Below are 14,347 nucleotides of genomic sequence, written 5' to 3' on the forward strand. Positions count from 1 at the left end.
CACATTTAGCAAAAGGCACGAGTCTGCTAAATATCGAGCAGATCTTGTTTGATTAATCGCGCGCTGATATGTTAGCGCGCTGATAAGTGTGCCTTTGCTGTCTGTGCTTCGCTGCGGCTTTGCCTTCAGTCAAAACATGAGCTTTTGTTGATGATGTTCAACATAAATGAAGTGGGTGGGGGAATGTTGTTTTCTTTATGTGCTATTGTGATTGATTCAGAGTGTGTGCTTTTTGAGTCAGACACTATTTTTGGAGGCGTCATCAAAACATTCGATCAGAGGAAAGAAAAAAAAAAATGTAAAAAACCAATGACCATATTTGAGCATTGAAAAAATTGTCTTATATAAGAATTTTTTTTGCATCTTTAATTTTGTATATTAATATGCATTGTATGTGTATTAATATTACACAATTATACACTATAAATATATGTATTAAAAAAAAGATATAGTAAAGAGAGTGATGTTGTGAAATATCATTACAATATGAAATAACTGTTTTCTATTTTAATATATTTTAAAATGTAATTTATTCCAGTCATGGTAAAGCTGAACATTTCAGCAGCCATTGCTTACTGTTTTTGTGGATTTTTTTTATTTTTTTCAAGGATTCTTTGATAAATAGACAGTTTAAAAGAGCAGCATTAAAATTCTATATATATTTATGAAGAGTTCATTTGAAAAAACAGATAACTATGTGTGTGTGTGTATATTATATATATATATATACACACATACATACATATACACAGGATATCTAGACTGCGACCGAATTTAGCATTTTTCATTTGCGACCATTTTTTGAGACTGTTCGAGTAAAAATTTGACGTGCATGGTCTGCGCAGCTCCAAAGCGTCTGCTTCATACAGCGCGGCACCTTGTAGCAGGAGTCAGATTTCACTGATAACGCGAAGAGAGGCGCTTTCAGCGCGAGCGCTTCAGGTGTAGAGCCTGGTTTATACTCGCCGCGTCAGCACGAGCGCGAAGGTGCGCGCCATGGATGGAGTGCAACGGAGGATTTGGTTTTCAAGCTAAAGTAAAAGACCGCTTCTTAAACCAGAGAAGGTGAACATGTTGGTATTCTTGTAGGAAAAAAACATGCAAGTCCTGTCAGCGACAGCCAGTTTAGTTTTACTTTTCTTTTTGTTTTCGTTTTGAAAAGCTTATCTTTGTTGTTTACCTTAAGTTACACTATGTAGGCTTTCCTTAATTTTTTTAATATTATTATTTATTTGATTCCTCAGTGTTTGCTTAACATTCTGTAATTTATTAGTCGGTATATAATACAGCATGTAATGTATCCTATGCCATGCCTCGTCTTATTCGTTTTTGTTAATAAGTGCAATGCAAGCTAGTTTGTTAGCCTACTGTTTTATTGTTGTTGTGCTTTTTAATTAAGAATAACAATGAATCCATCTTTTGTTTTAGTCTTAAAAAGTGAAAGGTGTATAGCAAAACAGACAATTATCTTTTCTTGTAAAACGTGACACCAAGATCGCGAATGTGACAGTGAAAGTGAAAGCGCACGGAAAAAAGAATTCCTGTTCACAAAATTTAAATCACAAATAATACTGATGAAAAAGAACGGGTTGAATGTTGAACACTTTCGTTACCATATAACTGTAAACTATGATAAAAGTTCATCAGCATGCATTGATTAATCAAATGTTGTAGCAAAAAAAAAAAAATTCATTAAAAAATGCGACCAAATTATGTGTTTGTGCGACCAACTGAGAAAGTTAGTCGCAAAAGTGCGTCCAGTGGGAAGAATGACTCTCGAGCCCTGATAGATAAATAAATAACACAAATAAAATATTAAGGTCAGGAATCCATAGTAATATATTAAATATAATATAAAATTGCTTTGTTATGATTATTTCTTATAATAACCATAATAACTTGTATATATAAAGAAATAACCATAACAAAACAATTGCATCACATACAAAAAATTTACTGGCATGTTGTTAATGCAAGTGAACATCTTTGCTTTTACCAAACTCAGTCGACCTTTATAAACAAAACAGCACTAGGCCACAGCAGGGTATTTTAACATCTGTAATAAACATAAACCAACACCATGTGTGCTTTGTCCGCCCTTAATGACAATTTTAATACATTAGCTCATTCAGAAATTTTTTTAAAAAAGAGTGAGAGAGAAAGAGCTGAACTACTCAAAGCAGTTAAACATACACACACTGATCACAGTAGCCCATATTCCCCTGTCCCAAGCATCTCATGCTAACCGCTGACAACTGTCAGTTCTCCAGTGAACCCGCAGGCCGTCAGATGTGGCTTCACACAAGAGACTTCCCCAAGCTTCTCATATAGCTCTTAGTGTTTTGGAGTCTCAAATACAACCTATATACATCTATCCATAAACTTCCCACAGGACGAATGAATCAGTCCTAGCAACATGGACCACACATCTGTATACCGTGTTGGAAACGGACGAAAAGATGGAAAGAATTGAGGGACGAGAGGAGTGAGGGAGGAGACAAGAAGAAGGGGGTGGCGGGCGGCTTGAGGGGGAGAAACGAAACATGACTGAAGTGAAAAGGTCTCAAAAATGGCACTGTAGCTTTAAGTGTCGGCACTCGGCGTTGATGCGACAGCAATCTGATGGTTGGACGTTACTCACTGGCTGGGCCAGACGGTCTGGAAAAAAGCGTGATGACCTCATCGTGACAGCATCATCCAAACCTGTTTCTCATCTACACATTACACATAATGCATTCTTACAATATGACTAGAAAAAACAAACGGCTGAAGAGAACAGGAATGATACGTGGATACAGCCGCAGATGGAGGAATGAGAAACACGCAGACGGTTTTCCCTCAGAGCAAAAAAAAATACAAAAAAATGGTGAAAGCGATTATGAACATATGATCATATATTTAAAGGAATGTAAACAAAAGATGATTCTGTCATCATTTAATCACCCTCATGCTGCCAAACCCATTTGACTTTCTTCGGAGAGACACAAAAAGTACATTTCCGAAGAATATTTTGCCTGTTATTTTCTATATAGTGAAAGTTAATATGAACTGGGGCTGTCAAATGACAAAAAAAAGCATATGACTTCTGAAGTACATGCTTCTGAAGCCATGCAATATATTCGTGTGTAGAACCGAATGAAATTTAAGTTGTTATTGACTAAAAACCTTGACATCTGCCCTAGCTCTGATTGGCGTGCCAAAATCCAAATCCAAGTTGCAAAATCCAATTTGTGAATTAATAATTTTTTTTGCATCAATGAATCAGTTGATTTCATTTAATTAGGAAGAAATTCTGTAATGTTATGTAAAATAAACTATATTAAGTTCACAAAACTTGTCTGAATAATTTGTTCATGAATCATACTAAGCAGGTTCTTAAATGATCTGGTTTAAAATGATCAGTGAACATTTATTAAAATTTTTGTCTGTGTCTTTATGGTTCTTTTGAAAGCTTCATTTTGCATTTATTCATGCATTATTTCTCCATTTCTCAATGGAAGAAAAAGTCGAATAGTTTATATAACCACGTGAGGGTGAGTAAATGGAGACAGAATATTTATTAAAAAAAACCTATAAATTATTTAAAAAAAAAAAAAACATGTTATAGTAACAAAGACTGCCTTGCATTTGATCAAATGTGACAGTAAGAAACTTCTATTTCAAATACATTTTGTTCTTTTGAACTTTTTTATTCAAAGAATCTTGAAAAAAAAAAAAAAAAATCACAACTAGCACAACCTTTTTCAATTGTGATAAGAAGAAACAAATCAGCATAAAATTATTTCTGAAGAATTATGAGACACTGAAGACTAATGGCTGCTGAAAATTCAGCTTTGCATCACAGGAATAAATTAAATGTAAGAATATATATCAAAATAGAAAACAGTTATTTTAAATTGTAATAATATTACACAATAGTACTGTCTTTATTATATCATTGATCAAATAAATGCAGCCTTAGTGAGCATAAGACACTTCTTTCAAAAATTCCTAAAGAGGAACCAGTGTGTCCCCTCCACACTGACATTATCAGAGGATTATTGCATTATTGCCGGACTTCCGGTTTGGGCTGGCCGCCAAACGAGGCTGCAAACAGCCTCATTGTCACCTCCAGAACAGAGCAGGGGATGACAGAGAGTCCGCGGCTCACATTGGGCTGCTCGCGGCTGAGATGGGCTCTACGCTGTGCTGGGGTTGTCTATAAGAGAGGCTGGAAGCTCTGGCCGAGCTCCAGCGAGCCCCAGCACACCACACCGCTAATGAGTTACAGATTGCTGCACTGTGGTATACATGTGTCAGGACAATGCCATGGGTCTCCACCAAAAAAACGGTAGTTCAAAAAAAGACTAGAGAAAAAAAAAAATGCAGAGAAGAAAGACGGTATTAGTGAAGGAGAGCCAAGGCCTGACTTCTGCACTGTGTCATGTAGCACTCTATGAAGACGAGGAATTGCAGTCTGTCTGTGTGTGTGTGTGTGTGTGTGTGTGTGTGTGTGGAGGGGAAGGAGGGGGTGCAGGCCCTTCATCGTTTGTTAAAGTGAGAGGACATTATCGCTTGACCTCCACTTGCCCTCGCTGCGACTGCATATGATCATGAAAGAAAAGCAAAGAGAAACAGAAGGAGAAAGATTGTGCAAAACAGCTCCACTGTTTATTTCCTGACATCATCAAAACACTGAAGAAAACTGACATTTCTGACTATATTGACTATATCTATAGTCATGGCCAAAAATATCAGCAACCTTGATAAATATGATCAAAGAAGGCTGTGAAAATTTATCTGTATTGTTAGTCCTTTTGATCTTTTATTTAAAAAATTCACAAAAATCTAACCCTTCATTGGATAATAAGAATTTAAAATGGGGGGAAATATCATTATGAAATAAATGTTTTTCTCTAATACACATTGGCCACAATTAACGGCACCCTTTTATTCAATACTTTTTGAAACCTCCATTTGCCAGTTTAACAGCTCTAAATTTTCTCCTATAATGCCTGATGAGGTTAGAGAACACCTGACAAGAGATCAGAGACCATTCCTTCATCCAGAATCACTCCAGACCCTTTAGATTCCCAGCTCCATGTTGGTGCTTCTTCTCTTCAGTTCACCACTCATTTTCTATAGGGTTCAGGTCAGAGGACTGGAATGGCCAGCAGAAGCTTGGTTTTGTGCCCAGTGACCCATTTTTGTGTTGTTTTTGAGGTTTGTGTTTGGATTATTATACGGTTGGAAGATCCAAACATGGCCCATTATAAGATTTCTAACAGAGTCAGTCACTTATTGATTTTTTTTTTTATCTGTTGGTATTTGATAGAATCCATGATGCCATGTGTCTAAACAAGATGTCCAGGACCTCCAGCAGAAATATAGGCCCACAACATCAAAAATACAGCGGTATATTTCATTGTACACATGGGGTACTTTTTATCCCTGTGTTGACCAAACCCATCTTGAGTGTTTGCTGCTAAAAAGCTATTTTTTTTGTTTCATCTGACCATAGAAGCCAGTCCCATTTGAAATTCCAGTCGTGTCTGACAACTGAATATGCTGGAGATTGTTTTTGGATGAAAACAATCACCCTGGAGTGCTCAAAATTGTGAATATGAATGGGAATATACTTCAGAGATATTTTACTCATAAGAATTTCTAGGGGTGCCAATAATTGTGCCCAACGTGTATTTGAGAAAAACATTTATTTCATAATGATATTTCCCCCCACTGTAAATTCTTATTATCCAATGAAAGGTTAGATTTTTGTGAATTGTTTAAATAAAAGATCAAAAGGATTAACAATGCAGATTAATTTTCACAGCCTTCTTTGATCATATTTACCAAGGGTGCCGATATTTTTGGTTATGACTATATCTATCTATATATGGAGATCAGTTATTCCCACACCTTTTGGCTTAAGATGTTTTAAAATAATTTTATAAATGAATGAATGAATGAATTAATTAATTAATGAATAACCCTCTGTATTTACTTTAAAAAAAAAAAATCATAATTAAACTCATGTTTTAAGTTGACAACAAGCACCTACGCAAAGAAGCTGAATCTTCTCCATTGTTGAGTTTTTCTGGTACAGCAACACACTCCTCCAGATGATTCGCACATGTTTGGAAGACACCAGTTTGTTTCCACCAAAAATAAGCGAACAGACCAGCTGATCTCAACAAGCGTCAACACTGTCTAAGGAAACAAACAACCTCTCTTTTCAGGCTGCCTATTGACACCACGTTTGTTTTGCTATATCTTCTCGACAACTCAAGCGTGAACAGCAAAAGTTTACGCTCAAGCGGCCTTTAACGGCAAAAGTTCACGAATGCATGAGGATAGGCATGGCATTTACACTGTGCAATGATCAACTAAACCACAATGTGTCTAGTAGGGGCATTACGCCAACGGGCCAAAATCATGTCAAAATAACGTTGTCAACCCAGCTGCACGTCAAAGTAATCCTCCATAGGTGGCAGCTCCCTACCCATCATCCCTTGCGGCAACGCACAGTTAACCACACCTGCTTTCACAGCATTGCCGCAAATAATCCTCACTCTTTTTCAATCTTCTTCATTTTCCCTCATTCCACGAAGAGGGTGGACTATCAAGGAAGGTCCGCAAGTGTTGTTCCTAATTACCTATTTCTCCACTCCTGATCCTGTGGCGGGCATAATTAGTTACCTGGGGCTGCAATCCAATTTGAAGTGATGACAAGAAAGCGATCCATGAAAAAGTAATAAGTTAAATCCAATTTCAGACTGCCTCTAATTAAATGCACATGGAACTAATGACTCAAGCCCTACCATTTCAGTGATAACCGTAATTAGCAAGGAGGGAGTTGCACTCTCTCGATCTTCCTCTCTCTCTCTCTTTCTCTTGTTGACTCTCTCTCTCTCGTTCTCTGCTGTAGGTGTAAAGTGGTAAAGTGGCATGGACTCTTTTAATTACACGTGTCATTTTGTCGGTGATTTACTCGTGGTTTTTTGACCAGCCGAGTGTGTTTAGCCTCTGTCACTACAGCAGATGTTTATGGTGTTCTATGTTGTGTGTCATATTAATAAAGATTTTTCCCCCCCATTTAATTTTAAAAAATAATAAATTCTAGTATGACTAATGAAGAAATATCAGACATTTTGTCGGTTAATTGTCCAGCATCCAACACACTACTTATATTAGAGACGCGCCCATCGATTAGTAAAAGTTCCCATGAATTCACTACCGTACCTTGTGTTAACTTTAAACAGCCTAACAATTAACAATTAGCATGCTACAATTACATTTCTCTACTGACCAAAATAAATAATGTGCAAACACTTAAATCTTCAAAGTCTTAGGTGGATGGAGACCGAAATGCTGAATTGGTGATAAAACAGTCACAAATCAAATTAATATGCTCTAGAGTAAGGAAAGCAAATCGACGTTGGCTTTTGGTGCCTCAATACAGCAATAACACCTAATAGAGATCAGCATCTAATGATAGATAGATCACACAAGACAGCAAAGAGCTATTGGGTGCTGGGATAATATAATGAGCTAAAGAGTTAGTGGATAGAATGAAGGAAAGAGAAAGTTCAGAATTACATACTACTACGCTACATATATAGTGTGCACAGTAAGAATGAGCGACTACATGTGACAAACTGGTCAGTAGGCTATAAAATAAAGCATAATACACTGGGTACTATATCCCACAATGCACTGTGCTCAACTTCACAAAGCACTACTGCACCAGGAAGAGACATAAAAGTGCTAATTTTATGTTATTTTTAATTGCGTCAGGCCTAGCGGAGTGGTTGTTCCCACCTTAGATTACAAAAAAGAAAAGTAAAATAACTGATTCATAACATAGGCTACATATTTGAAAAGTTTATTTCTGCATACTGGTTCACTTTAAAAAACAAGACAAAAAAACAATAGCAGTATACAGTACAAAGTAGTATGCAGTATGCTAGGATTCCATTCTGAACACAGTCAAGATAGAAGAGAACATGAGGGTGAAAGACAAAAACACACATGCTTTCTTTTCACTGGTGTGAGTGACAGGTTGGCCATGCTCTCTGTATACATTAATAAATTTGAATTTTAATTTCGTCTTTGTGTGCTGAGGCTGGTTTGCTCCTCCTCTACGTACTAACAGTCTGGACAGTGGAATCTGCCGGCCGCTGACCCCTCAGCCTGATGAGTGAAGCCGTTTAGCTTGATCCTTTTGGCTTTATTTCAATGCCAACAAATTCACACAGAACCTAAAGGTCACAAGCCGCATTTATTCCCTTGTGGCTTATTTCCAGTGATATATACACAAGCCAAGTTCTTTTACACTACATGACATGATACTGATATGACACATCGTATGGCTGTACGATCTGAAAAAAAAAAAAAAAACTTTTCTATTAAAAATTATGATTGCTATTAAAAATGCTAATATTTTGTAAAGCTTCATGTTTGCTTTTCTTGTTCGTAAGGTTGAACAATTTGGTCAAGTTGTTGTGATTTTATATCAATATGACTATAAAATAATAATAATAATAATAATGTAAAAAATGTATGTTATTGATTTTATTGTTTATTATTATTACTAAATAAAAATAAACTACATGAATATAATTTCTAAATAAATATTTGTTGACTGTAAAAATTGAGTATTCCGTAACGCTTGGCTTTCGATTAATCGCCCAGCTCTACAACAACACCTCATAAAAAAGGAATTTACATTTGATGAAGAAAATCTGACTGGTACTAGCTTGTGCAAAACTTGTGTTATGTTGCTAGGGTGTTACTATGTGAGTGCAAGGGTGTTTTAGTTTTGCTATGTGGTGTTCTGTGTGAAATTTTCAGGTCACTTCTTCAATGCATGTATGTTTTTCCCACATTTTATCATCTGCTAGAATGAAAATTGCAAGTCAAAATGCTTAGAAAACTAACAACTCAACATGCCGTACAATTTGAGGTATCACTTATATCCGTTCATTAGCAAGTACCGCTAAAAATAAAGTCATTACACGCACAAACTCGCTCGCTCAACGCAGGGATGTGCGTTAATTAACAAATATGCCCCTTGGTCTCCTGCGATTCCGCCACGAAACAAACAACATCCACCTTGCTCAAACAGAGATAAGGATCTGAGCGAGAATGATCTCAAATAAACGTAAATATTGCATCAGACACGGCTAGCTGCTCTCTTTTAAAGGGGCGCGGATGGGGAAATGAGAAGGGCCGGATTTGCTTTGCATCACAAAGGGTAGGCAAATAGAAAGCCCGGAGGCTGAGACAGGAGCCAGGGCTGCTCCTGGGTGCCCCCTTTAACTGCTGCTGACAGAATTAAGTGTGAAATCAGAGAGAAAGAGAGAGAGAGGACGTCATACTTACTGTACCTCTATTCAATAAGCTAATGTTGCTTGCTCTTCACACTTGCACACACATTAGATGTCCGTGTGCTCATAATGTGCTAAAACTGACAGGATTTCATTGAGTGTGGTTTTGTTAGATTACTGTGAGTGATGAAAGAACACTACACTAATGTGCTGCCAAATTTCAGCCCTGCCTGCCTTAATTTCCTGTTTGTCAAGCTTTGACAGGTACATGTTGTACCACCAACCATCCGTATAAATGTAAACAATGTCTGATCACCCACATAAACACACACACAAATATATGTCATCACCAGTACTGTTCTACGGGTAAGAAAAAAAAGAAAAAAAATGAAAATCGATCTCTTTATTATCTCTAAAGATCTTAAAATTGCTATGAAACTGAAAATGAACCCAATCCTTTTTCTAAATGCATCTAATTTTGAACAATTTATCCATGCATGCGTTTCAGTTTACATTTTTTGGACCTTGCAATGTTTAATCAAAAACTTGCTCCACTTTTGAGTGCAGCATCCACACCTCAAAATCCAATCAACAATCGATGCATAGAATCAAGTACCCACCCTACATTTTTTTCTTTTACCATAATATGTTACACTCAGATATGACAACATGGAAGAAAACATCAGTCACTACTTCCATTTCATTGCAACTTTAATGTCTCAAATGGTGCTCAGATTATTCAGGACACCAACGATTTCAAAATGAACTCCAGTATTTCTCCCAAAATCAAATCATCTGATCATTACGGTTTACATTTCTTTTACAGGTCAATATATTGTGTCAATGGTTTTCTCATTTGCTTCTCTTGCATTTTTGAGACAGTTGAGATTTTATAGTCTCCTGAGCAATCTAAGAGCAACATTTGAGGAACATTTTACATGTGCACACATACCTGTGGTGCAGGTTGCTTGTCATTGTTTTTTGGGGACTTGTGGGCACTGCTTTGCTGTTGCTGTTGGAGAAGGATCTGTCGTGCAACTTGTAAGGCCTGGGTGAGAAAAAAGACAGACAAAAGCAAAGTGAGAAAACAAAAGTTCACGAACAACAGTTTCAGTAGTGTTATGTTTCTGTGTTGGGGACTGACACTCCCTTGAGAACGGCTCTACTGCTTTTTGTCATCAAAGATGTGATCTAAATGATGCTATGTTGTTACAGCTGGGCTAGATACCGTTTTTCCTCCCTGCTTAATTTAAACAAATGCACAGCTTAATTTGGTCGCATGCAAAGATTATTTGGCAAAACAAAGTAGGTGAAAATAAGCTGATAGGAAGCAGTTATCAAAAACAGTTACCACAAACAGTTAATAAAATGTTTTTTGTTGAATGGCTTACAGTTAAAGGGAACAGGGAGGACTCAATCTGTTGTTTAATCTTTCTGAATATGTTCAGAATAGAATAATAGCATACTACTGCATTCTGCATACTTTCATTTGAAGAAAAGAAACAGTTCACATTATGCATTAAGCATCTGCTGCATGTTGCATGTTTAATTTAGCAAATGGGGTTTAGTTATCAGCTCTGGAAAAAAATAATATATATATATTTTGTGTTGGTACAAAATACATTAAAAAAAAAAAGGAAAGAAAGTTGAATGCACAAATATCAGTTGCCAAAAAGAAACAAATTTTAACGCAAGATTTAACAAAAATGTTTTCAGTAAACAATGTACCTGGTAGAGGTAAAAATCAACTAGCTGCTAATAAATGTATTACATATAAATAATAAATTAAACATATAATTGTATTATTAATATATCATTTTATCATTTAATATCCTTTAAAATTAAATAATATAATCAAAATATTTTAATCCAAAATGAGTCAAAAAAAGAGATCTTAAATTGTGGCTGGTAATGCTTCTGGTTCATTTATCACATTGGAAAGAGAAGGTCATGAAAAGTGCATTGCATTGTGGGATACAGTAACCAACACAGTATACTCTGTTGCATACTGTATGTTTTGACAACTGTATTAGATGATCTGGCTATACTATCCATACTAAATATTTTCATAATACAGTGCGTTTTCGTACTATACAGAAATAGTAGTAGTGTGGTATGTGGAAAGCAACCTCTATCACTTTCTTTCTTGCTACGTTTATCTGTTTGTCTCTCTCCCCCTCCCTCCCCCGTTCATAAAGCAAATAAAAAGTTTATTAGCCTTCAAAATATCTGTCAAAGGACACGGCCCTCTGAGTGGAAAACAAAATACAGTGCAGTCACATGTTTACTGGCTGGACTACTCCCTTCCCCCCCCCCACCATAAATAATCAGACATGCCATCCAGAGCAAACAAAAGCAACAGCGGTGCTGGGAAAAAAAAAAAAAAGTTCTCCAGTCGAACAAAAAAAAGGCACCAATACCAAGAAAAGCAAGCAGCGTGTTCCCATAGAACAGCAGGGGCAGACTCACACCTACACCAGAGAACCATCTGAGTAAATAACCCGCTTCATTCTTTCCACCCTCATCACACCAAAAACTCCCACAATTCAACAAACAGTCGCAGGAACATCTAAAACCCTTGGGCTTCTCGGTGGGTGGAGTTCAGAATCTATTATCTGATATTAGTGACTTGTTATTAGCAACCTGATGTTATAAAGTGTTTGAGAAAGTGTGCAAAACACGTGGGTTGGCACTGAATGTGATGAATTTTACATCATTTCATGTAAAAAGAGAGGAAAAGGAGGTGGTTTTGAGAGATAGGACGGGGCTGTATTAGAGAGTAAAGGGTTACTGTCTGGTCCTGCTCTCCAAGAGCTCAATAAAGAAGCTGTAGAGATGAGAACTGAAGCGCTGGGCAAGAGAAGCCAGCTGTTTGTGTGTGTGTGTGTGTGTGTGTGTGTGTGTGTGACCTTCTCATGCACTGGAGTTGTGGGATGACATCATGAGGCAGGAATATAATAACAGGCTACAGAGGGGCCACTTCAGTGCCGTCTGACACTGACCGTCATCATTATGGACAAACACACATAACACTACACTATATTACTGCACATTAAAACTTATAACATATATTCACCACAGAAGTAAAAGGTAATTTTCCTTGATGTTTTGAAAATTATTTTCAGCAATCAGTATTTCTCTCGTTTCCAAGTAAAAACAAACAAAAAGTATGTGAAGATCCGGTAACACTTTACAATAAGGTTTCATTTGTTAACATAAGTTAACTACATTAGTTAACATGAACTAATGATGAAAAATTATTCTACAGCATTTATCAATCTTAGTTCTATCATGACAAATTTCTGAAGATTTTAGCATGGTAATGGATATGACAATCTTGATGTATTTGGTATTGGCGGAACAGATGTGCTCCGCTGCTGCTGCTGCTGCTGTTGGTTATTGCTGTTGTTGTAGATTATTCCTGCTGCTGCAAAGCAAGTGCAGGAACTTGCTACTGCCAATACATACCCTGATACTGTGCTGTGAGTATTTAAGACATACCGCCGCTGCACAAACAGCAGATATAATAACCTACAGCAGATCTATACAGGTGGAGCTGGGGAAGGTGGAGGGTTTCAGAGTAACTCTGAATTCACGGTGCAAAATGCTCAAGTGAATGTTAACCAGCCATTTAAATGTAAAGCAGCAAGCTCATTGGCTTCGTATGCAACATGAACCAATCAGCTTGTACCAAGTTGTTTAACGCGATGAATATCATCAGTTTACATTAAGGACCCATCAGCCTGCACCATATAGAGTTTCATGACCAGTGTTGGGCACGTTACTTTAAAAAAGTAATTAGTTATAGTTACTTCTCACAAATAGTAACTGAGTTACATCATTATAAAAGTAACTAATTACCAGGGAAAGTAACTATTGCGTTACTTTTTAAAAAATGTTCAAATGTCAAATAACTTTGGATGTCCCCAATATTAAATATGTTAAATTAATGAAATGGACACTAAAAAGAATAAATTATTATTATAAAACATTGCACATTAATCTACACTATTTATCTACGGACACTTAGTATCAGTCAGTCAAGCATTATAATATAATATTATGATAATTTAATATTATATGATGATAGAACTTTAGTAATTAGAATAACCAAGTATGAATGCATATTTGTCATCAATATAAAATGCACTAAGGATTAATAAACTGCTGGGTTCATGAATATTAATCACGTTGTCTGCGTTTGCTCGAATTGATTTGCTGAAATCAAAACAGGGACGATAATAGGTGAGCGCCAGCCAATGAGCTGTTTATATGAACAAAAAACAGTTGTATTTTTTTTTAACAACTAACATAAAAAAAGATGACTAAATACTGTAGCAAATGTCTTAATTGTTAATGTTAACTAATTGGACCTTATAGTAAAGTTTTACTGAAGATCCTTAAATCAGATAAATTTACTTGTGAAACAGTGTATAGAGAATACTGAACAGTGAACACTGTGAAATATTATGGTATTTTCAGAGAATATAACTTTTCATTCACACCACTGGTGGCAACACTTTAGTTTAGGGACCAATTCTCAATATTAACTAGTTGCTTATTTGCATGCATATTACTAGCATATCGACTGTCTATTAGTACTTATAAAGCACGTGTTAATGTCTTATTCTGCAAAACCATATTATGCTGAAGCTTTAAATAAGGTCTCTGATCATTTCAGTCTGAACAGTTTGTGCACCACATCTCAAATTATTTTAGTTTTCCTGTCGCAATGAACGCAGGCTTTGCAAAGATGCTGCTATTGAAGGATGGAGCTGTTAAAAACTGTACGTGACACATCAAGCACAGAATTTGTCACCGTTACTCATTTCTCATGCAAAGGGGGCGTTTCATAAAGAATGCAGCAGCAAAAAAAATTTAAATGAAATAAAACAGACCGTAAGACTGTAGATTATTTGCAGCAATAGAGAAACAGTAATAAAAAACTAAAATATGATTTTATAAGTGAATCTCAGACAAAAACACACGCAAACAATGCATAACATACCAGTGGCTCCTCTGCCCTCCAAGTTCTTTGT

The 14,347-nt window shown here is 36.3% G+C and overlaps 1 protein-coding gene across 1 annotated transcript in view; it reads right to left on the reverse strand.

The window, feature by feature from the left end:
* The window catches only part of foxp1b (forkhead box P1b), a 185,116-nt gene that overhangs the window by 52,784 nt on the left and 117,985 nt on the right, over nt 1–14,347 (reverse strand). Inside the window, 1 exon segment of the mRNA XM_058779593.1 lies at nt 10,261–10,356. Within this exon segment, the coding sequence (XP_058635576.1) occupies nt 10,261–10,356 (96 nt within the window).

The sequence above is a fragment of the Onychostoma macrolepis genome, chromosome 06 (genome assembly GCF_012432095.1).
Source record: "Onychostoma macrolepis isolate SWU-2019 chromosome 06, ASM1243209v1, whole genome shotgun sequence".
Classification (NCBI taxonomy): Eukaryota; Metazoa; Chordata; class Actinopteri; order Cypriniformes; family Cyprinidae; genus Onychostoma; species Onychostoma macrolepis.